General features: G+C 38.6%; 1 protein-coding gene across 1 annotated transcript in view; it reads left to right on the top strand.

The window, feature by feature from the left end:
• Positions 1 to 24,766, top strand: part of TBL1X (transducin (beta)-like 1X-linked) — an 88,399-nt gene extending 63,633 nt beyond the window's left edge. The window contains exons 6-15 of the mRNA XM_010023500.1: positions 7,470 to 7,611; positions 10,450 to 10,513; positions 10,614 to 10,711; positions 12,264 to 12,324; positions 16,501 to 16,622; positions 18,069 to 18,143; positions 20,775 to 20,902; positions 22,057 to 22,222; positions 23,006 to 23,107; positions 24,401 to 24,766. Of these exons, the coding sequence (XP_010021802.1) occupies positions 7,470 to 7,611; positions 10,450 to 10,513; positions 10,614 to 10,711; positions 12,264 to 12,324; positions 16,501 to 16,622; positions 18,069 to 18,143; positions 20,775 to 20,902; positions 22,057 to 22,222; positions 23,006 to 23,107; positions 24,401 to 24,427 (985 nt within the window). The 3' untranslated portion in view covers positions 24,428 to 24,766. The remainder of the gene's footprint in view (positions 1 to 7,469; positions 7,612 to 10,449; positions 10,514 to 10,613; positions 10,712 to 12,263; positions 12,325 to 16,500; positions 16,623 to 18,068; positions 18,144 to 20,774; positions 20,903 to 22,056; positions 22,223 to 23,005; positions 23,108 to 24,400) is intronic.
• Positions 24,767 to 24,981: the final 215 nt, after the last annotated feature.

Below are 24,981 nucleotides of genomic sequence, written 5' to 3'. Positions count from 1 at the left end.
TGCTGAATATGCTTCATTTCTGAAATGTCCAGGTCTGATAGTACTTTCAGCATCTGTAGCACTAAGTGTCTTCACTTAGTAATTTTAAAGAGATACAGCAGTAGAATTTACAAAAACTCTGTGTAGGGGTTTTGAATGAAAAACTTTGGTTTTCAGCTCTTGTTTGCCATAGGCTCAGTGGGTTTTCTGGTTTGTAATAGGGTCTCTGGGTGGTGCAATGAAACAGGAAAGAGCAGTAATAGTAGCCGTGCTCCTATGCCGTGCATTTGCTGTATTTTCTGCTAACCATATTTGTCTACCCACTCGGTTTTCTAGTGTCGCAGGCAATAATGCTTGCCAGTATTACTTATCCCTAGCAAAAGATTATTATTAAGAAGGAAAGTTCTAATCATTAAGGTCAGTCTGCAGTTAAAATAGGCAAGTATAAAACAGTTATTTCACAGAAATTGTTCTTTTCCCAGTGTACAGTTGCGTGAACCATAAAAAGAGAATTATTTGATGTATAAATAAATAAAAGTTAGGATTGACAAATGTGAAAAAACTGTAGCATATGATACCCCGTAATCATCCCAGCCCAAATCTGAGAGGATGTTTTAAAATTAAAATAAGTGAATCAAGGGAAGGCAAAGAATCTGTGATGTACAGGAAATGCTACTGCCTACGTAATGATTTGTAAATCAACACCAAATGATCCTGAATGAACATGCTCCTGTACTGCTACTCTAACTTTTCAATGTATGCCTGAATCCTTTGACTACTCGTAGATGTTAAATCATGGCTTAATGGTGAAGAAAACCTAAAAAACTAAGAAGAGTTTAGTTAACCTCATTAAATTGTTTTCATGCTTGTTTCTTACTAAAGATGAAAATCTAGAGAAGGTTTCATACAATCTCAAAGATCTTTCCCATAGTGGGGACAAACTTAATTAGAATTTCATGGGCTGTCTTGAGATCAATAGCTCTCATATTTAGGATCATTCAAATGAAGGGACTGTATTTGTTGGTGCAATAGATCTTATACAGTCACAGAATCATAGAACCGTTTAGGTTGGCAAAGACCTTTAAGATCATTAAGTCCAATCTTCTTTAGCCCTGTCATCCTAAATAATATACTTTTTATTAGGAAACTTATCCATTATGGTATTTATTTGAATTCTCTGGAGAACAATTTACAAGTGATGAGTTAGCACACCCACATTATTATGTAAAGGAAAATCAGTGGGGAGAAAGGATGCCATATAGAATTATTCTTTAGGGACACCTGGTGGCACCTGAGATGAAGTGAAGATGCTGCTTTATTTTAGAGAATATCTGAACAGCAGAAATTAGACATCCACTCAAGTGCTCTGTCCTTCTGCAGGTACCTACGTCTCTTAACTCATTACATAGGGAGTTAAGACTCCTAAGTACAGGTGCTCAGACCTCATCTGTTGGCTTTAGCGTTGATTACTACTTCTAGTATCTGACTCACCTCTGTCAGTTCTTGCCATACTGGGCTGCTTCCCTGGAGTCTGTGTTTCACAGGCCTGGTGTACATAGTCTAAAAAGTGGACCATTTAATAAACCAATAAATTACTGCAGTGACTGAGGAATCAGTGAGTGTTTAACTTTGCTGCAGGGTGCTAAGCACTAGTAGATGGATCCCTGGGACACTGACAGCTCTTACGCTGCTTGAGGTAAACCTGGAGGATGATAATCAGAACTGTTAATCAGATGCCTGAGATAGAGAAGTACCCTCTTACTATCCCTTCAACTGAGCTTTACCCCTCAGTGTAATAGGTCTCAATATGCTTTGCTACTGATTTTGGAAGCACATAAATACATGCATGGTTAGAAGGTACATTCAAGTGCTGTGTCTCATACAGACAAATGGCAATGTAATGAAAATGCAAATAATTTAGATCCATGTGGATCTTAATCAGATTTTAGCCTGCTTATAAGAAACAAAGCATGTGATGCAGTTAGCCTTCAGGTAATGCAGCAGTAGATGCAGTAGAGGGAAATGCCTGATGAAGCTTACATGACTGAAATGGCATAGAACGCACAGAAGAAAATTAAATCAAAGGAGGAGAACTGTCTAGCTGATGATGCCACTGCACAGAAAAGCATTTGGGGATGTCTGGTATAATAATAGCGCAAGCTAGCGCTTACAGGTAAACTGTGTGTTATGGCTCCAATTAAATGAGGGAGATAAGCTCCCTGAGATGTGCAGTACACTGCAGTTCCTTTTGTCCTTTACAAAGTAATGCTTTGAAAAAGAAAACCAGTTAGTCTGATGCATGAACACTGAATTGTTAGATTCTCTAATAGCCATGTTGTGCTGCCCAGTCCGCAGTTTTCTTCTGGATTTCCATCTGCCTGGTTGTACCCATCTGTTGTCTTCTTAAAAAATACATATAAAAACCTAACTGTTAAATAAAGGAAATAACACATTTCTTCTGTTTATACAATGCCTAGCACAATCAAATTTCAATTCATGGCAAAGTATTTTCTTCAAGCTTTGTTATACAAGCAATAGATATTTCTAACAATTATCAGCACTTTAGACAGCAATCAAATCTAATCTTCAAAGCACTAAAAGAATAATGCAGGTTCACAACCTAATCTGAAGCAAACTGTGTCAGGGATTTCTTTGTAGAATGAATTACCAAGAACTAGAGCATTGGTCTCCAGGTTTAGTGAGTATGCCACTGATAGAAAGGGATTTTGGTCTGTGATATCCCATCTACTCAGTTGCTTTGATTTTTTAGGGTGTGAAGGCTAGTAGACCCTTCAAGTCTCAAGACTTTGCAAAGGCTATTAAAAAAAAAACAACAAACCAACAGTGGAGACAGGAATTTCTCTCATCAAATAGCCAGAAATAAGTATATTCTGCAGCTGGTCTTTCTCCTCCACCGCACCCATAACCCCTAAAGTCCTTTAAAGTGGAGGATGGAGGAGACTGTAGATATCAGTAAAGGCTGCCAAAGACATGACTGCCACCAGATGCTTATGAGAAGAATGCTTAGATGTTATGAATGGAAGCATTATGATAGTACAGTAAAGTACATACGTACAGCCATGTAAGAGGATTAGTCACCCTTTATGAAGGAAATCAACATTCCGAAACAAATAATTGCATTTAGTGTTTCAGACAGGTCAGAAAAAAAGAAAAAAAGTAGGTGCTTGGCTAAATCTCAAGATTTGGCCATTCCGAGCCGTAATTCCAATTTTGCTTTTAAAAGACAATTGTCCTCTTCAAACAATTATTTCTTCCGTGAGATACCTTTCAATATCTAAGTTTCAATTTTATTGCACATAAAAATTGTTACAGATGGTTACGTTCCCTTGGTAGTGCAGAAACCCCTTACAGCTACATCCACATTAGCAATCTAACCATGCCTGGGAATTTTCCTAGGCATCGAGGCCAACTGGCACAGAATGGCCGGTGTCTGTGCTAGGAAACTGTCCTGGCTGCCAAACAAACTGCACATTGGGAATCATCTCTGGACATTGTAACCACCAAGTCATGCCCAGGAGTTATTTAGAGAGAATGTTAGGGCCCCAGGCAAGAGTGCTAATTAAAACAGGCCAGGGAATAGTCTATCAGTTTGCCAGCATAGGTCATTGTGGTCTGGTGACCCAGAGTGTTCTTGAACATGCTTCAATTTCCCAGTATGGAAGCGGATGGGTTGTGAATGTCAAGGCTGCTAGAACCTTGAACTCTAAACGTTTTTCCAGTTGAATTTAGGATGTTTCTGTCAGCATGTTCAAATGCTGTTTCCACGTCTGTTACATCCAGTCACGCCCTTCAAGTAATTGTCATAGCCATGAAGCAGAGGGACCTGGCCTCGTTCTCAAAACCCAACAGCGGGTTTCTTTGCTGATCTATACAAGCCTCTTTCACACAGGGGTACTTTGTCTCTTGTACCTTCTGTGCACCTTCACTCTCCTAGTCAGCAAAGTAATTAGCCATAACAGCTGTTGTCCAAGGTCTTTCAGTTATGACTGTTTCTCAGAAGCAAGAAAGGATGTTTGCAGCCATCTCCTGTCATCATCTGTGGGTTTTATATAGTACTTCCTCATATCAGTAGTTTAGGATCCACTATGAATTACCTTTCTGAATAATCCTTTTGGATTATCAGGTTGAGGGGCTTGATTTCACACACCACTACCCTGGTCAGCAGCAGCTGTTAATTCTGCTAGCTGTAAATGCTTATTCATTAGCAGGTGACTTTATTGGCAGTTTCCTCATTACATCAAATCCATTAATGCAAAGCGGTCAGCTATTAGGTGAGATCTACTTGAACAACCTGCTGCAGGCAGCAGTGCTGTAGAATCAGTGGGACAGAAATCGCCCTCTGGATACCTCCGAGGCACTTCCCTCCACTGACCACCTAGGAAGCACAAGCACTTATTTAACAGACCCGCTTTATTAAGGAAGAATTAAGTATGCAAATTATGAAAAGTTTCCTTCACTTTAAGTTTCTAGTAATCTCTTTTCAAATAGAATAATAAAAAGTCTAACCCGTTAGAGCCAGGAGGGTTAAATACACATTAGCAATATTGCATATCAGAATAACGGTGATTATGAGACTTGCAGCTGAAGATTAGAAGTACTGAGGTTCAACATCCATCTTGCAAATTTCTTTACCCAACTGCAGCTGTTTTAAGCTCTGTGCTGACAGTGGCAGAATGGAGAATTCATATGGCTCAAATAAAATCCTGCAAACATTTGTCCGCCTTGATTCATGATTATACCAGGGCTGGAGAGCATGAAATAAAATTCTTTCAGAACTAGCCTTCCTAAAATTTGGTAATACTCTACCATAGTGCAGAACAGTATACCTATTACTCAAGTGTTCATGACTTGCATGTTGGAATGAGCTGCTTTATCATGCAGATAGAAATGCTTCTATGGGCTAAGGAGATTAAACATCTTTCTGAATTGTGCTTGAACTATGGTCCACTAATAAGGCAGGGTTCACTGAATCATTCAACAGAAATCGGAATACTTTCCAGAGCAGAGAATATTCTATTTTCCCCAGCAACAAAAGGGAAGACACACAAATACCCCTACCACACACTGTTAGGCTTTTAAAGCCTCTCTGCAGGGGCACATTATAGCTTATGTAGCCTTAGGAAGAAGAAAATGGAAAAACAAAATTAAAATACTGGAAAATAATATTGCCCAAGCATTGCCAGAAAACTGACTAAATAAAACTCTTGAAAAACAAAACATAACCCTTTTAGAACTAGCAAATAGGATATTGTGTTTGATAGCCAAGTGACGGAGTACTTTATTTACAGGGTCCAATAACAAACTGGATTATTACAATGAGGGCAGTATTGGCCTGGAGCCTTACATAGCAGAGAAGCCAGCACTGAAGAAATTTCCTATTTAGGATGTTAACCAATAACCCAAGCCTATGAAAGACTTATGTTTCCATTATTGTAAATTATCACAACCAGAAAGGTTCCTTCCCTTCTGAGCCTTATGATTAACTTTGTTCATTTTCTAGCCAACATGTACAAAACTGGTTTCTTTCCGTTTTCCAGACCTCTGAAAAAATAAGGAGTTAAATTATCGTCACCACTCTGTATGGTGGTAAAAATTACCCTGACTCAAATGATTTCTTAATCACTAACATGGAAGATACGTGCCAAAAGTCACAGAATGTCTGTACAGCAGTATATTTCGGTTTAGGCTGGCAACGCCCTGGCCAACCATCACATCTCTGCTTGACACATAAGGCTCAGAGGAGATGGGAGCACATTCCCCAGGCATGCTGTGACCCAGCAGAGCTCAGAGCCGCTGATACAGGCAAAAAGCTGTAAAAGCTTTTTGCTTTTACAGTTGAACTGTTGTTTGTGCAAAATTTGGCTAAATTATTGGTAAAATAATAACACAAAGATCAATCAAGTTCAGTATTTGATTGGTCAATACTTGCACTTGAAGGCATGTCAGGTGTTTAAAATCAGGTTGGTACTTTTGGTATAAATAATTAAAATGTTTTTTAGTAGCCCAGAAGAAAATCTAATATTCTCATGTGAGGAATTTTCTTTTCAGTATAACATGGTGTGTCAAAGCAAAAATGGATCTCAGGTTTTTAGTCTTCAAAGAAAGACTTTTTCTCTTTGTTAGTGTACAGGAAAGGAAGTTACAGTCATTACTTCAAAAAAAAAAGGAAGAGCTATCACATCAGCAATGAAATTTCATCAAGACTGTATGAATTTCTGGAAATATAAGAGGGATCCTAATTCAGCTCCAAGATTCCAAGATTACTGCATGTAAATGGAAATTACCCTCTGGACAAATCAAGCAGTCAAGGTTACTTTGATTGGTTTAGTTGCTCTTGTTATTGATTTTTTTTTAAAAAAGGGAGAAGAGGAGCAGGAGGCAAATCCCAATAAACTAGAAAGCGTAATGTCTTCCATCCCATTGCAAATTGATTTCTGACCTCAGGGACATTTTCCATTGGAAGAAGGATTTATGCAAAGTGAAAATAAAACTGTTATTTATGAGCAGGTTATGAGAAACTCTTCAGTTTCACCTCACAACTTTTTCTAGGCAAAATTAAGGTTTCAGCCTGCAAGAAAAACATCTCCATAGAAAACTGTGTAAAATAGATGAAAAACCTGGTGTTGTCTCTGTCTTGCTCTGTCATGTCAGTAGTTATTTTGCCGCTTTTTCAAACAACATGAGCTAAGCAGCCGAGCTACAGACAGCAAAGGACCCTGTGGACATGATTTTAAAAAATTAAATAAAGATGAATTTTAAAAAATTATTTAAATTACCTTTCTACTTTCCTTACCTTTAGATTCTATAGCTTAATTTAATGCTGAGAGGTGTGTCCTGAACAGAAGTACCTTATGAAAGGGCCATAGCCGAAGTAAAAGGAGTCTTAAGTTCACCTCCTGCTCCTGCAGGAGTGGAGAGGTGATACCACAGCACCTTTGTCACACTGCTGCCAGGGTGACACTCTGCACCTCTGCAGGCAGTGGCCCTGCAGGTCCTGCCATACTGTGCTCAGAGCCTACTGCAGCTCCTGGGGAACACCGGAGGCTTGGTGACTCCTCTGGAGCTAACGGGGCTGCACGCTTCTTATGGGAGCCACGTGGGCACAGCCTCGGTGTTTCTGTCTTTATTGGAATCTCCACAGTGTTACATTTGTAATGTTGAGTCCCCCCAGACTATCTCAGTTATGGTGATATCAGCTTTAGGTATGAAGTGTCAAATGCAGAGAGCAAGCAAATGCATTTTAGGTTAAACTTTTCTGAATCAAGCAAATGTCAATGTGGATTACGATATGTATAATTTAAATACGTGTTAGCATTTTTTAGAAGGTACATGGGGTGCAGAAAGGGTTGGACAGAAAAAAATTTTAAAGGCTGTGGTGTTCTCTAATGAAAACAGAAATAGAGGTCCTTACATTGTTTGCTGGGTCGACAGCAAGAGGAGTTTTCATCTCTGCACAATTGCTTTTATAGATCCGGAGACTCAACAGCCAGAATATGGAATCTCAATGAAAACAGCAACAGCAGTTCCACTCAACTAGTTTTGAGGCACTGCATAAGAGAAGGAGGACACGATGTCCCCAGCAATAAGGATGTGACTTCACTGGACTGGAATGTAAGCTAACTTCTAAGACTGCATGGTTTTTCACTGTCTAAATTTAATTCAGAGGCAATTACAGCTGCTGCTCCATATCTTTTATATCTGAGGTGACCAGAACTTCTGTCCTAACCTACTGACCTCTTGTTTCAAATACTCATAATAGGCTGAACTTTCCCCTGTATGCTATAATTTTCCGGTACTGTTGCCATCTTCAAGCTTAATAATGATGTATTTGTATCTCTATTTTAGAAGCATGGGCAAAAATAAACTTAGCTAACTTTAAGAATGAAGATTAAACAAGCAATCTACAAGTAATGAAGCCTGATTAATAATGTATTTGCATCTCATAGTTACTTTATTTTGGCATGTAAAGAGATACAAGCACAAGGAAAGTTTTTTCTGAAGCTGCACTATCAAGACCCTCTCTCATTTGAATTACTCTGTGCATGGCAAAACATGTTCACATTATAGTCTTCATCTTGGTAGGAGCATGTGTAGTCATTCTCTCTTTACCACCTCTGGGTGGAACTGTCTTTCCTGATCCCTTTTTTACTTTCATCCCGCAAAACCTTCTGTCTAAGTATGGTCCTGCTCAGAGAAGACTGAAGTGAGTGTGGAGGACAGTTATTGTTAAGAAACCCTAGTGTTGGGGCAGTGTCTTTGGGCAGCTTTAAGGCTGCTTCATGTCTCCTTTCTGCCACCAAGCATTGTAAAAAGAACTTGCAAGACCTTGCAGGAACCTTAATTAATTTTGAGACCACTTGCTTTCTGTCTTTTTTGCTGGTATTAGTACAGATAGAGTTTTCACATTCGTCTTGGTTTTGTAGGAAAACAAATTAAAAATTAAGTACTAAAAAGGATTCTCAGCAGTTACATACTGTCTCAGCTGCTGGCCAGAGACCAAGATTCGGTTAATCTTTACCGCAGTATTACTTTCCTTCAGGTGAGCTAAGTGCTTCACAAAAGTAAAAGATAAGGCCACTGCACAAATCAGCATCTCCTGTGTATTTTGTATTTGACACAATGAAAGAAGTTGGTGAACAGCACAGAAAGCAGAGGTAGATTAACAAAGCAAATAAAGATAAAACCCAAGAATGTTCATTACTGGTTTCTTGCAGATACCACAGTGAAGAAAAGTAGTTGGGAAAAACTGAACTGAGGAGTAGGAAAAGACTAATTGAAAGAGGAAAACATGCAAAGGTGCAGAAGAGTTATGAGAAACATCCAAAACATATAGGGCATCCCTTAGAATTTCCTGTAGTAGTTCCTTACCTTTCCATACGTCATTGATCAGATACTTCACTTGCATTGTTCTAGTACTTAATGTAAGAAAACATTCCTACTTTAAACACCTGAAATGCTTCTAACCCACTTTGAGTTTTCCAAGGTACGTGAATTGCCACCACCAAATTTGGATAAACTGTACATCTAGTCCCTGAGCTTTCCTTCGCTTTTTCTTTTTGCCCTTATCACCTTTGTTTTCATCAGTGGTCCCAATAAGGGTATATCACAGTGAAGTTGGCTTAGGTTTTGGTATTTTCCCACTACGTCATGGTATATTTGAGTTAAATCTGCAACTACTACTCTGACTCACTGTTTTTGAAGGGTTGGATGGACATATGCTTTAAAGGATTATTTTATGCTTTTTCCTTGTTTTCTATTCATGATACTAGAAATGCCATCTGCCTTTATTATTTATTTAGAACCACAATATCGTATTTCACCGTGAAATTTTAACACTAGTGATATTAAATCGGTTCTTCTCCAATTTCTGTGATTTATGTTACAATAAGAAGGGTTATTTCTAGAGGCTGTATTCAGGTTGTCCTTTGGAACAGAGGGTAGGAATCATCTCCCTTAGATTTAACCATCTAAACTAGTCATCTAGACTCCTTCTAAGTCAGCAAAAATAGAAACATGTGCATTCATCCTGGCAGAATCTAATGCAAATGGGATTGTGAATTACACGCCAGCAGTGGGTGATACTGTTAATTATAGAGGGAGACTAGGTTACTCTTTTAAACTAACTCCTAATTTCTGGATGTCTGGAGATAAATGGGGTGAATCTCAGTTCTAAGCCAGACGCTGGAATGTTTAGAGAAAATCCCAGCTCCAGTAGTACCTGTCTCACCAGATTGCAGAGTCAAGTATCTTTTTAATTATTCTCATTCTGGCCCAATAACTCTAGCATTGCTGGCTGCACAAGAGACACCCTTCAGTGAAGGGCTTCCTCCAGCAGAATGCATATAATCTACTCATTACAATTCCTGGGCTTTTTTTTCCTCCTAATTGGGACCCATGAATCCAACTTTTCTCAGGCTATTTGTCAGGGTATTGGGCCTCTGAGCATGTATGGGAGTCTGGGTTCACACAAGTAGAAAGCAGCTTCTTGGTGGAAGATAGCATTCAAGGTGTTAACCATGAGTTTTGGAGGATTAGGTGTTTAGGTCCTTCTTTCAGGTGTCTGAATTGTAGTGAACTGGCATTTAGTCAGGATTTAGATGGTCTGTTGATGTTTTCCAGGCTTTTTATGTCTAAGAAGGAGTATCTGTTATCTGGACGAATCCCATAGAATTTGTTGTATCTTGTTTTCTTTTCGTAATCCTTTTGATTAAATGACTCTTATCTGATGGTGTAGCCCAGTATTTCACAGTATGTTAGAGGGGTTTATTTCCTCTTTGATGTTCGCAATAATAACCTGTAGTTTAGATCATGGTATAATCTGTCTCAATGTGTGGACTCAGATTTCCCTTAAATCACGATGTACAAACTTTAAAAAAGAGAGCAAATGAAAAAGGTTGGTTGAAACAGATTTCTGGTATTGACCTTTGCCATTTATATTTATCCCAACAGAGTGATGGAACACTATTGGCTACAGGCTCATATGATGGTTTTGCAAGAATATGGACAGAAGATGGTAAGTCAAACAACATCTATTGTTCATAAGCATCAAACAGCAGTGAACTTTAATTTGGCTTATTTGTAAACAAATTGTAATAACTTCTTCTTTATTCCAGGTAACCTTGCAAGCACCTTAGGTCAACATAAAGGTCCAATATTTGCCCTGAAATGGAACAAAAAGGGGAATTATATTTTAAGTGCTGGTGTTGATAAAGTGAGTTTTAAAAATACATTATTCTAACATATGAATGTGCTGACTCAGTGAGCTTGTGCTGCTGAATTCCACAAGATTATTTTCTTCTCTTCCAGGCATCCTAGAGAGTTTAATATGTTTTAGTGGTGTCAATTCCATTTTTCAGACTGGATAAATGTGTACTATTTTTATGTAAAAGATTTTAATTAAAAAAAAAAAAAAACCAACACAAAAAACCTCAATTTTCTCCCTGCCTCAGATTGCATCTTAAATGAGCCTCAGTTAAGGAAAAAACTACTTTCCAGTACTTACGTTTGTAGTTCTATCAACTAAATATTTCCAGGAAGGAAGTGATCTTAAAGATACTGCACTTTTTAGCTCATTTAATTATTGAAACACTTTTATTTGAATAAATTATATATGGCTTCCTATGCAAATATGCAAAAATAAAAAGGCTTCCTATGCAAATAGGAACTCAAAAGCAAGCAAAACATAGTTACAGCTAAGTGCATATTAGGAGATTAAAATTAATAGATGACTGATGATGATGAGCACAAATCCATTAAAACTGAAACTGCAAAGTACACAGCATTCATCTTGCCTAGCTTTCAATGTCTAAAAACTAAATGTGTATGTCATCCTTGGCCTCCTGTATAAAACTTGGAGGAAAAAATGGCATGATTACATGGCCTATGTTACAGTGCACTAACAGTGCTTCTCTCCAGCAGCTGATAGAGGAGATCTAGGGAAACTAGCTGAGGCTTGTAAATCTGATTTGTAAACTAGATGAATCCATATATATATTTTCACATACTTCTGAAAATGGAAACTTAGTTTTATTCCTTTTAATACTGGCTTATATTCAGGTACAACTGTCTCCCAATGGCAGTTCTATTATTCTGGCCAACTTAGATTCCCAGCAGTGATTCTTTAGGTGATTCGCTACGGGAAGATGAGGCATCCCTAATTTATTTTCTGGAAGCATACATTCCTAACAAATTGACAATTCACTCACAAGGTGGTATTGAGCTCTACACAGAAGTTGCTTATGTGTGCTGTTGAGTATGGATCAAACCTGTAGTAAGGAAATTACACTTTAATCTGTCCCACCACAGTGGCAAGAAGCAATACATACTCTGCTACTAGATAAACATTTCACTTGGTGTTTTAATTGTTAGAGATGTAGTATCATGTTGTTTGGAGTAGAGTTCAACTTGCATCTTTGAAAAGGGGAAAAAGTTTTCTTTGAAGAAGGTAACTGAAGCAGCTGTAACAAAGTGCTTCTTAAAAATGTGTAGTGCTGTCTTCTAGCATAATTCAGAGAGATGTGCCATTCTTAGTAGTTAGGTTACTTCCTCTCTAGGCATGGCGCTTCTTTATCAACACTTAGATTATTATTCTGTAGTATTTGGAAGTGATTTGTGTTTCTTCAGCTGCTCAGCACACAAGGCTCTCTGCAGTCAGTAGTTTTATCAGTCCATTTTTTAGAGTTGTTCCACAGTGAGGGTGCTCTCTGTTTGTTTTCTCTGAGCTGAACAATCACTCTTTTTTTATTCCCTTCCTCTGGATGCAGACGACAATAATTTGGGATGCTCATACAGGAGAAGCTAAACAGCAGTTTCCCTTCCATTCAGGTAATTTCTGCATAACTTTTGTTAGTAAAATGAAATGCATTTTTTAATATTGTTAATATAATACATACTTTTGCAAAAAACCTGCCTGCCAGAGAGAAGTTTGAACTGAGTTTTTTCTGCTTTAACTGTCCTGAGTATTGTGGCTTGTGGGTTTATTCTATTTTAGAAAAATGGGGTTCTGTTATAATCAGCTTTGAAAGTCAAACTGATGCTAGGAGAGGATTTATACACGACTCATGTCTGTCTAGCTGAATGATTCTGTCATTATCTATGTGCTTGAATAGTACCAAGTGGTTATTTTTGAAGAGACACTTCGAAGGAAGTGTCTAGGATCTCTTCCTCTCTTTTTGCTCCTGTTTCAGTGAAGCTGACTTAAGACAGAAGCAGGTGGATCTCTCATGCAACTTGCATTCATCACTGCAAGCAAGAAGGTCCTCAGGAATTTCTTAGCTTTTAACTTTGACTTAAAGTTCTTCAGTATTTGCTTTCTGCAGTCATCAGAAGTCAGTTGCCAACCTTGAGTTTCTAAACCTTGCTGCACCAAAACCTTACTTGGGTGGTTGTTTGTAGATCTGGTCTGCTTCAAGAAGATAGGAAATGTCTCAGATACTAAGTAATCTTGAGTAACAGGCAATCATTGGCATAATCTTAAATTCATCTGAGACCACACTTGTAAGATGATCCAAACTGGATTAAGTTGTCATAGTGAAGAATTTTTAAGGGGCATAGTCAAACGAAGTTTAAAACCACCAAAACATTTCAGATTCTGAAGCTATAAATGTTCATCTTCCTGTGTGTTCAGTGTAACTAATCCACTTTTAGATATAGCAGGCTTTCACAAGGTGCTTAATGGCTTAAAAAGGCATATTTTACTACTAATTTTGAAACGTTAATTTGAGCATGCTGTTCAGCTCAATTTCTAGCTGTTCTCATTCTCACATTTTCACAGATGTTGTTAATATGCAGTAGCAATTGAAATAGTTATTCATCAGAAGACAAAGTATGTCCATGCTCATAGCAGATCCATACTCTGCATTTTTGTCACTCATCTTCTCTCTTATTAATGCAGCTGTCAGTTTGGAGGAGTCACTTGCTGACAGATTTTCTCACTGTGGCATTTATTCAGATTTTCTCACTATGGCATTTATTTATCTATCAATCATAACTGTTCCACAAAAGCAAACTTTGCACTCTGTAGTGAGGTAGTTAGTGAGACTCTTAAGCCTTCTGATCCCTAACCATTGATCTAAGTAGTTGCAGATTCAGGACTTGGTTGCCCCTTCAAAATCATGTTCACTGACATGCAGCTGTCTTAGCAGTAAGGTGCATCAAGGACACATCATTGCCCTTTTAGCAAGTTGAATAGTTAACAACATCTTTCAATGCGATATGCCAATGTCCATTTGCATTAATAAACTTTGATAAAAATTCTTATTATGCTGTTTGTCATTGGACCATAAGACACCTCCGAAGAGGAAATGTGGAGGGATAATTTTGGTTTGGTTTGGTTTTTTGCATTATTTCAGAACTGTTTTCATAGGGAAGTAAAGCAGTTAGTTATTAAGGAAATTGTTGAGATGCATATGTCCTACAAAAACCCCCTTAAAATCAGCTGGAGTCTTTGTCATTATGTAAGTCTAAAGCCACAAAGACCTCACCTTGTCGTCTTTGCATCAGTTATTCACCAGAACAAACAAACAGCAAATTCCTTTCCATATCTGGAGTCTGAAAACCTTTTCTACACGAGAATTAAAGATGTCATTTTAACAATTAAAAGTCTAGTCTAGACAGAGTGCATTTCCTTTAACACATACTTGTGTGGCGTACTTTGCATACTTCTTTGAAGTCTGGAGTTGGCCTGGGAATAACATAATTTGTTTACTCTCAGCTACTTTACAACAACTTTTTTAGTTTATACCCATATGGACAAAATTGTCCTCTTAAAATACATGAGGAAGTCTCCTTTATATAGGTCTTGAAGGTCTCTATATCGTTGATGTTCCCATGAAGCTTTAAGGGTGTGTGGTCAAAATACTTAAGTACATGGAAAAGTACCTTCTAGGGTTTCATTATACTTTGCAAAACTACTAGTCATTATAGGGCATTTGATCAAAATATGTATTCACAAAGCTTATTTCTTTAAAATGGAGTGAAATAATCTGATTTTCACATATACTGGTAGATGTGGACTGATGTCTATGCGTGCAAGAACAAACTGGTTAAGTGATACCATAAGAGGTATTTGTATGATCCAGTTTTAGACATCTAAGGGCTCTGAATCACTCCCTGCGGTCACTTAACTCTATCCCCTTCTGAGCCTCCAATTCTAAATTTGTCCAGAAAAAGCTTAAATTAACTGATAATTATTGTAACACTCTTATTGTTGGTGTTTATTTAGCTGCATTTTTTAAGGATTTGTTGCTGCTTTTATTAGATGACATTCTAATTGGTTTTATGAGATTGGCTAGTATACTGTCGGTTTGGAGACACTTTGGCAATTTAATTACTTGCATCCAACAACACTTTTGGTTGCCATTTTGTCTAGTTACTTATCCAGTAATCTTATGATTAAATATACCAGTAAATGAATCAGTATTAATTATCAACACTCTCTGATTCAAATTATGCTGCAATGCAAATCCGTTGCTTTAGGTGCCAATAGCTCTCAGCAAATTACTTTTCAACTCATACATATCATACTAGATATTAGCCCTGAAGGCATATTGCTATTAATAAAGATAGATTTCTGTTTGCTCTGAAACAGTAATACAAAGCTTGCAGCATAAAAAGAAAGACAAACAGGCAGTTACAGCAACAAAATCCTTTACTGTTTCCTGAGCCCAATTCACATTCATTGGAAAATTCAGAAGTAACCTGCCTTCCTCACAGAAATTTCCTTTGTATTCTGCAACGTAGAAATTCCTTACCTGTCACAAAAAAAATTATTGAGCATTTTCATTAATATTCTGAAAAATACTTGTATATGAAAGAATTTTAGTCCTCCATTGTCATTTAGACAGCTACCTGATGATTCAGAAGGTGGTGTGTGATCAATCTCATTTTGCAATTCATAAAAATTATAACAGGAAAAAACATTTAAATATAATAGGCTTGGCAGAACAGGTATCTTTTCACCCCTGTATTACAAAGGCATTTTTCTGAACGTATTTGAATAAGGCATTTCTTAGTTTCATTTTAATGTTAAACTTGCCAGAAAGAGATTCAACTTTGCTTCGTATATGCTGGTCTCATTCTGGCACACTTGCTTCTTGCAGGAGCATGATGAGAATGAGGATTTCTGTATTTTAGCAAATCTTATGTCATCCTCTGGAGGGCAGCTAAACTCTTCTCTGAGAAAAAAGCCAAGCAGCAGTCATAGAAACGGAATCAAGATGTATGTCAGGAGTTCCCTCCTACTCCAGAACATGCTGTAGAAGTTTGTTGGGGTTCTTACTCACTCTTTTTGCAAAGTGTGTGTGTTACACACAGGCAGTAAATGTTCATGTGCTAACTATGTACAAAGTTTCATCAGTTCAGTCCTAGTTGATGCCGAACCTTCTATGGAAGCTCTTCCTCTCATTTCAGATCAGCTTGATCAATGTACCGATCTTAAATCAGTCCCCAACCAAATTAAACTGGATGTAGTATTATTAATCCAAGTGCCTGCACAAAATGATAGGTTTTTATCAGTGGTTGCATAAAGCTAGTGCAAAAGAATTACCTTTGCCACCTGCTCCTCTTACCCATGTGTCTGGCATTCACAGGAACATTTTTTCTAATCCAGATGAAATTATCCAAGGGGGGGTTTGGTTAGTTTTCTTCCGGGTTCTTCACTGAACTGGCTTATAGAGGAATGAATGGTAGAGGTGGCCCAAAAACTGTGTGTAGCTGCGAGCTGGGAAGGTAGGGGTAGATTGTTTTGCCCCCTTGTATGTAACTTAACCCAAAAGATTCTCATAAACACATGCCATGCAAAGCATACAAATTATCCACTGCAAGAATAAAAATCATTTGTGCCCTTCAGACAGTCCCTATCATCCCTGTAGTTGGTACTCGGTGACAGGCCAAGAACTAGCTTTTAGTCTGATCCAGATAGGTGACAGGAGGAAAGTTATTTGGGATAGCTGTTTCTTTGCTGTGTTCCCTGATGTTCCTTCCGTTGTTTGAACTTCACAGCTCCTGCTCTGGATGTAGACTGGCAGAACAACACTACTTTTGCCTCCTGCAGCACTGACATGTGCATTCATGTATGCAGACTTGGCTGTGATCGCCCAGTTAAAACCTTTCAAGGACACACAGTAAGTTTAAGAAGTCAAAAATGTTAGTGATGAAGTCGCAGCAGCATGTTGTGGCAGATGATGTGTTAGCAGGGTGTGCTCTAGCACCAAAGGTGTTGCATCCCATTGCTTCCTTAAAATCATGTTCCTTGGGAGTGATTCATTGCTTGTGAGAAGGGATAAACTGTTCTAAATCACCATAGGAGGCAAAACCTGCAGCTTAAACAGTAAGACTATTTATATGTAGCATGAGCTGCAGACTAAGGGCACATTAATAAATATGATTTTGTTTTCCACTGGTTAATTTCCTTTAGTAAATGAGAACTATGAATAAGGAGAGAACAATTTATCTCCAGCCATTGCTCAGATTTAGAATCGATTTAATCTAATAAATTCTGTTTAAGATGCATTTCCCCGCTCCTTTCCTGGTGGTATTTAATGACTGTCAAAGGCCAGTTTTTCTAGCTCTCATTCATGAGAAAACTGCTATCATATTCTGACCTGTAATTTAGAACTTCACTTCCAGAACTTGCTATCTCCCCAGTGAGGAAAAGTTATCCATTTGGAGACCTTTATCTAGTCTGTGGTTAAACTGGTATTTCATGACGGGTTGTACATTCCTAGCAATAGACTGGTACTTTTTATGATTATATGAAATGCACCATTTTGCCAATGATCCAAATTTTTACTTCAAATGCCTGTATAGTTGCTTTTAATTATGACTGAAACATGTCAAATGGATGAAGCAAAAGTCTACATGCTTTCCAGAATTATTTTCACTGAGACCCTGAGCCAATTTATGTTTTTAAAAAAGCGGTCTTTCCCTTTATGAAATGCTTTTTTTCTCCATATATATAACCCCCAGAAAAAGCACAGAAAACTTACTGACTAGGTAGTCAACTAGGCTTGGTTAATTACGAAGTGCTAGAAAGACTGATAGAGAAAGCATGATAAACTATTCAATATTCCGTCCCGGATTTCATTTACACATACACTTATCTTTAGAGAGACCACACTGTTGTAAAGCTGCAATACTAAGAATTATAAACTCCACAGAACTTTACATTCCACCAGTATTTTCTATCTAAAATTTGTATCTCTGAGCTCTATGGAATATTAACCAAAGAAAAAGTAATCTAACAACGTATCTTCAGTCTGTGTGGTTTGAAGGTTTATTTAAATCTTACCATATGAAAAATAGGTATGAGAGACTTTGTGCCAGAACACGTACCGAAAGAGTGATTGTGTGTATTGTTCACAAACACGAAATGGTTACCATTTCTAAATGACACTTAAATAACATGTTACAGAAGCAGCACTGCTTTTCTTCACCCGTAAAGCAACCAGGGCTGTAATTTGTGGTTGAACTGGTTGCCTGCACAAACCTTGAGTGCCCTCTGCTGGGTGCCTGGTACATTGCAGGTACCCGGAATATTTACTTATTAATAAAAACACTCTTTATTTCAGAACGAGGTTAATGCAATCAAATGGGACCCATCTGGCATGCTATTAGCATCTTGCTCCGATGACATGACATTAAAGGTAATATCATTTCCATTCCTTCTGTTCAAAAAGTGAAGAGAAAAATTGTATCTATTTTTTAATCTTCTCCAGGATGATGGTACTGCATCACTTAAAGGTGTGCATGAACAATAGTTCATTTTGTCCCATAGTTCTTAAAGCCAGTCTAAAAGATGGAACGTGGAGAAGCAGGCAGTGGAAAAACTGAGACATCCTATCCAAATAAGTGTTACAAGATTGATGTCACTGATACAGAATAGTCATAGTTTAGATATACAGGTATATACACCTGCTTGCCTGTTAACAGACGCATAATCCCTAGTCTAAGAAGCAGCATATTGGTTATACTATGAAAATAATATAAAAATAAAAGAATTTTATTTCCCTTTAGAGTCTTTATTCTGAAGGTAATTGCATTGGAGCCATTTGATTTTATTTCTTTTAAATAGCTTTGGACTAAGCAATGGAGCACCACATATATATATTCAGTCCACCAAAAATTTGAATTGCTCTCAGAAGCTGCCTGTCACTATCTATTTACTATATGGGAAGCATTAGGCAGCTCTACTGCTGGTATACATGCCTCTGTTAGGTGCCTGAAGTTAGGTGGAATGAATCTGGATTCTGGCTCACAGGCAGCATAAGCTGCTTTACCAGCACACCTGGGCCACTGCACTGCACCAGGGCAGTATTGCTAGTACAGGGGAAGTCTGGGCTTGCAGAAATACTTTTCACAATAGAGCTTTTCCAGCCCAAACTCCTCTCACTCTTATTCTGTATTCCCAGCCACACTGAATGAAGGCCATGCCTCTGTAGGAATAGCTCTATGTTGTAACAGCAAAGACCTCCTGCTGGACTGTTGATTTATTCTGGTTCCTTGAGCAAAGCAAACATCCCAGGAAAGATTTGGTTTTATGGATAGAATTGTACCAGTAGTACAGCTTCCTCATAGTATTGTTATGTTAATTTTAAGGCTCATACCTCTTTCCACTGCTGATTGACACAGCTGAAGCAAGAGAAGTTTCTAGCATGCACGCAGCCTGTGTGTAAGAAATGAAACCAAGAGAGCAGCAGAACTTGGAGAGCTATGTCAACATCAGTGTTATGAATATTTCCTCTTTGTAGGTAGCCTGACTTCTGCTCAGTTCTACTCTGTCTTTGCCACATAACCCACTGGAGTTTCCATCACTCCGTATTCTAGCTGTTTTTTCACAGACTACTGACAGAACTGGAAATTTACAGAAAATAGGGCTAGAAGAGACTGAAAGAGAGCCCCTTGTCTGTTATGCTGCCCCAACGCAGTATTGCAGTAACCATTATTGTCCTGCTTTAAACATCCTCACCCGGTGGTAGCACATTTTATTGCTGCCCACTTGCATGCTTTGTTTTAAAAACCACTGTCACTCAGTGGTGTTGGTACCAGTTCAAATTTCTGACCACCGAATTTGGGACAAGAGCTAATGGTTTGCTATCCCCGGCCTTGCCTGTTTTTAAAAACCTTCTGTGATGGAGACTGCAAATCCTCTTCAGGCAATTACTATTCTTCTTCCTTTTCCTTTGGAAATCAGTCCAGTCCTCTCTGGCTTCTTTTTCTTATGTTTTACTGAAGTTCTTGATATTTATTTTCCTGCAACTCCTCAGAACATGTTGCCTGCTAGGCATACAACATGGCTAAACTTTGAGTAACATTTCCAAAAGCAGACTGAGGTATGATGAGAAAACAGTGATTTAAATCATTACATTTTTGATATCTCTGTGAAACTGACTAAATTGAGTTATTTTCCCTGCTTTGAATTAATTCCATTTTATTTTCCCAGCTGAAGAAAAGATGTACTGAAATTTTTACAAGGGCATGTAGTGATAGGACAAGGGAGAATGGCTTTAGACTGAAAGAGGGGAGATTCAGATTAGATATTAGGAAATCACTATGAGGGTGCTGAGGCGCTGGCACAGGGTGCCCAGAGAAGCTGTGGCTGCCCCATCCCTGGCAGTGTTCAAGGCCAGGTTGGACACAGGGGCTTGGGGCAGCCTGGTCCAGTGGAAGATGTCCCTGCCCATGGCAGGGGGTTGGAACTAGTTGATCTCTAAGGTCCCTTCCAACCCAAGCCATTGTTCTATGATTCTATAAGTTACCTGTCATCTTTTTTGAGCATATTTTTTATCTCACGCTGTCATATTTGGCCATGTTACACTGCATAAATAGCTGATTATCTTGCATCATCTGTGATGTTATAAACAAATGGAGTTAGGAGGAAAAGGAAAATTTTACTGGCATAAGAGAAAATTACTGGGTTCTAAGCAGTTATTGAAATTTTCTTTTTTTTCTTTAAAATGACTGCTGTTGCAATGTGATGAAGTTAAACTTCTCTAAATAGAGTAATTTAAGCTTCTGTATGAAACTAGAGTTACAGGCTATGGGCAGTACAGCAACTATTTAGTTCTTCTTATCTACTGAATAAATACTATTAAATGTTTAGCTCTTTTCCCTAATGGGGTTAGTCTAACGTGTGTGCCAAACTGTTACATTAATAAATTATGCATGTGGGTCAAGGTCTTGAACAAACGGTAAGAATAACATAGAACTGAAATAATTCAGCTGAGATCATGTTAGTAATGCTGCCATTTTTCCCTTTCATAATTATTCTGACTTAGATTTGGAGCATGAAGCAAGATACTTGTGTACATGATCTTCAGGCTCACAGCAAAGAGATTTATACTATCAAATGGAGTCCTACAGGACCAGGCACCAGCAACCCAAACTCCAGCATCATGTTAGCAAGGTAAAAAATAACACCTCTTTCTGTTGCTGCCAGGAAGAAAGATCATCTTTCTGACATACAAACCTTCTGTCACATTGCCATCAACCTTCCTCCAGACAATTCCAGTAAAAAGTATGTGTTCATAAATCAGAGAGGTGGATACAAAGGGAAAGGAATCATACTTGAAAAAGGAAGAAGAAAAAGAAAGAACATTGAGTCGTATGATACTTAACTTTTCAGCTGCCTTGATAAAAAGATTCTAAATTTGGCATTGCACCTTCACATCATCCAGTAGCCGGTTGTTACGAAAGAAAGTACTTACTGAGGCAGATGGCAGACCAATCAGCCAGTCAGAATGTGTTCTAAGTAGGGTCATGCGACTCACCTGGGCAGAGACTGACAACTCTTACAGCCTTGTTAACTCACAGAGAAAAGCTGGGATAATCTTTAAAATTCCACTTGAAAAATCTGTTCAAAATTCTTCGAGTTTAGGAAGTACGTTCACTTGTAGAATGCCAAATGATGGCAGTACCATGGGATTATCAAATTAATTCATGGTGAATGCAGTTTGGGGAGGAGTTTTAACCCTTAGAGTGGGAGTAGACAGGGAAGAACTTCACTTTCTTAGAGCTGTTCTTTTATTATCATTTTTAATACCAATTATTTCCTTTGCCTTTCTCTAAGCCCACAATTTGGGATTTAGATGGAGTGTAGCAAAAACCAGCACTGAAACAAAGTAAAAAGAATCACAGTCCTAGGGAATTACACAATGCTAATTCATTAAATAATGCAAATCCATTAGGAATAAGATCTTTCTGGAACCATTTATCCTATTAATGACAATATATATTTGATCTTCCTGAATAACAGCAGGTAGAATCTCAAAAGGAGGGAGCTTGGCCCTCTGGGGGCTAGTGATGTGACCCTATATACAGCATACCTATGTAGACTCAAGGGGTCTTCATACAAGAATTCAGTTCTGTAGATGCAGTTCTTGTCATAAAAGCCGTAAAGGCTGTAGTGCCTGTTGGCTTTTCTGTTTGAAATGTTGTTTATTGCTTAGCCAAGGAAAAAACAAACAAGCAACAGTGTTATTCTGTGCAGTTTACAGTGTCCAACTACTAATTGATAAATACCCAAATTAAGACATGTTTGTGTTTGAATGCTTCTTGCAGTGCTTCGTTTGATTCCACTGTTCGGCTGTGGGACGTTGACCGAGGAGTCTGCATCCACACATTAACAAAACATCAAGAGCCGGTCTACAGTGTAGCTTTTAGTCCTGATGGAAAATATCTAGCCAGTGGGTCCTTTGACAAATGTGTCCATATATGGAATACTCAGGTACTGTTTTGCTTCATGTGAAGTACGTCTGGTTCAAATGACACATTAATAGCAAAAGCTTAAACGGAAAGTATGTGTACCTCTGTGGCATATGGCCTGCCAGCCAAGGTGAACCTCGTCATATTGGCTGATACAAATCCCAGGGTAACAGCAGAGCCACTCAGGTGGAGTGAGGTGACTGCCCAGAATGTTTCTGCTCAGGCTTCTCTGTGTGCTAAAACACCTAGCCTACAGGGAAGTAGGTGTGTTATGATGTGCCATCAGCTTTGTGAAGCAAAGACATGGACAGATTCTTAGACATAAGGAATACTTTTATTCAGTAACAAGCTGAGTTCAGTTGCGAGTCTGATGCACCTAGCGTATACTTTGTGATGAGGGGATGATAGATACAAAGGGTGTACAGGCTGGGGATTGGGGATATTCTGGGGAAATGTGGGACATCATAATTCCACAGATTTAATTATCTATACTGATGCTTCACAGCCTGAATTAACAATAAATTTTAGGGAAGATCACCTCAGCCTAACTCCCCAGGCCTTTACTGTTACAGAGTTGACAAAACCAGACATCTGAGAATCCTACTGTAAATTGCTTTCTGGAGGAGCCTTTCTTTTCATTGTCAACAACCGGTTTCCTAACATGGGCACCTTAGGGAGATGACCATAGCTGGGTGATGTGATAGCTTCTTTTTGCCACTACTCTCTTCTTTTTAATATAGTGCCAAATGACAGAAAAAGAGGTGAACTTCCATATCAAATGTTTGCATACTGTTTTGCTTTGTAGAGTGGAACTCTAGTACATAGCTACCGAGGCACCGGGGGCATCTTTGAAGTCTGCTGGAATGCTAGAGGAGACAAAGTGGGAGCAAGCGCATCAGACGGATCGGTAAGGAGCTTTACACATTGTAAATGTTGGGTGGAGATCACTCTTCTGGAGAGCATCAACAAGAAATATACATGCCGTACTAACTCCTGTGGACAGAGATGAAGGTGTAGGCAGCTCAAGACATAAATAAGTAGCTCTGTGAAGTATATTAAAAATGCTCCTGTTTTGAAGGGAGCAGGTGGTGAATGAAGGATGTTTATGGAATAGGCGAATGTTGCTGAAGATGGGAATGAGTTTTAAATACATATTTGATAAGAACAACAGTAGTGTTGTTTATATCATTACTTATCTCATCTGTCAATTTTTTTAATGAAGCTGAGATCACAGCGGTCCGCTGTCTAATAAACAGTTATCCTGGGGCTTTCAGAGTTTTATCCCACAGAAGTTTACCTTTGAATAGTACCTAAAGGAAGACTTTTTCAGCATGATGCCCAAAGATTTCATGGTAAAGGAAAAATATTGCAATAGAGACAGATACTGATTATTCATTACTATTTTTCTTGTTAACGTTACTTTTAAAAAATTTCAGTTGTAGTAGGATCAGCTTGTGAATCACAGACTCATAAAATGGTTTGGGTTGGAAGGGCCTTAAAGCCATCTAGTTCCAATCCCCCTGCCACAGGCAGGGACACCCTTACGCTCGACCAGGTTGCTCCAAGCCCCTGTGTCCAACCTGGCCTTGAACACTGCCAGGGATGGGGCAGCCACAGCTTCTCTGGGCAATGCACAGATGTTATCACACACTCTAAAGCCTTTTAAAATAACTCTTGTAGATGGCTGCCTGGCTTAACTACTTTAAAGCAGTACTTTTTGGCTGGTTTTAACGAAGGATATACCTATGACATGGTTCAGTTGCTTGAGCTTAGTCCTGTCATCTGAGATGGTGCCATGCTTGGCTTCCAACAGCTGCTGCAGGTGGTCGCGTGTCCACTCTCAGTCCTGTGTTATGCCTGCCAGGCCTGCATCTACTTTGGATATATTTCAGAAATGGAAGTGGATGCTGTATTTTGGCAACCAAAAAGAGCCCATAGTCTTATCTGGGATGTGCCACCAAAATGTTTGCTTGTAATCCAGTGAAAGCCCAGCTAAATGTCCAATGTACGGTTTTCACTTGGGTTTTCTTCTGTGTTGGTTTGTTCCCTTACTTTGTGTGCATGCAAACAGGTACCCAATACAGGCTGATTTGAAGCTGGTGAGTGTAACATACTGATCAGCTCTGTACAGGGCTGCGTATGAACAGGACTTCCACATCACCTTCAGAAATGTTCTTAATGCTGAGTCTTTTCTCTCCAGGTTTGTGTTCTAGATCTGCGGAAGTAAAAGTGAAATGTTTTAGAAGAAATTTCAAATGGACCAGCAGTGAATGTGTGGGGAGAAGCACTCTTCAAAACTATTCTTAACAGCTCCAGAACTGTACGAACTTGAACAAAGTTAGAGTGTACCGTGAAACCAACTCTCCCTGGCCACAGGTGTCTAGTATTTTGTCCGTAACCTTCATCAAGGAGTAAAAACGCAGTCACTTCAGAGGGGGAGGGAATGGTTTCCACCTGGAACATTGAGCCTTGGAAGCATGAAGCCACCAGCTAGGCATTGCACTGTTTGGTTTGCGTCTGAGAACTTGCTCTGATGGCTGGGAAAAAAAAAAAAAAAAAAAATTAAAAAATTGTATTTGAGTTTCCTCTGATAGTGGGATGTATGTCAAAAAAAAATAAAAAAAAAAAAAAAAAAAAAAAAAAAAAAAGAAAAATGCTGTGATAAACCAAAAGGGAAAAAAAATCCTCCTCCATGCGGTGTTGTATTTTTTCCTTCCAATTTGGACACTACAGTTGCTCTCCCAAAGGACGTTCAAAGACCAGTTTGTACTGATGAAATGC

The sequence above is a fragment of the Nestor notabilis genome, unplaced genomic scaffold, assembly GCF_000696875.1.
Source record: "Nestor notabilis isolate BGI_N333 unplaced genomic scaffold, ASM69687v1 scaffold2771, whole genome shotgun sequence".
In the NCBI taxonomy this organism is placed as follows: Eukaryota; Metazoa; Chordata; class Aves; order Psittaciformes; family Psittacidae; genus Nestor; species Nestor notabilis.
Note: the sequence above shows the minus strand (reverse complement) of the source record. Positions and strands in the feature narration are given on the sequence as shown.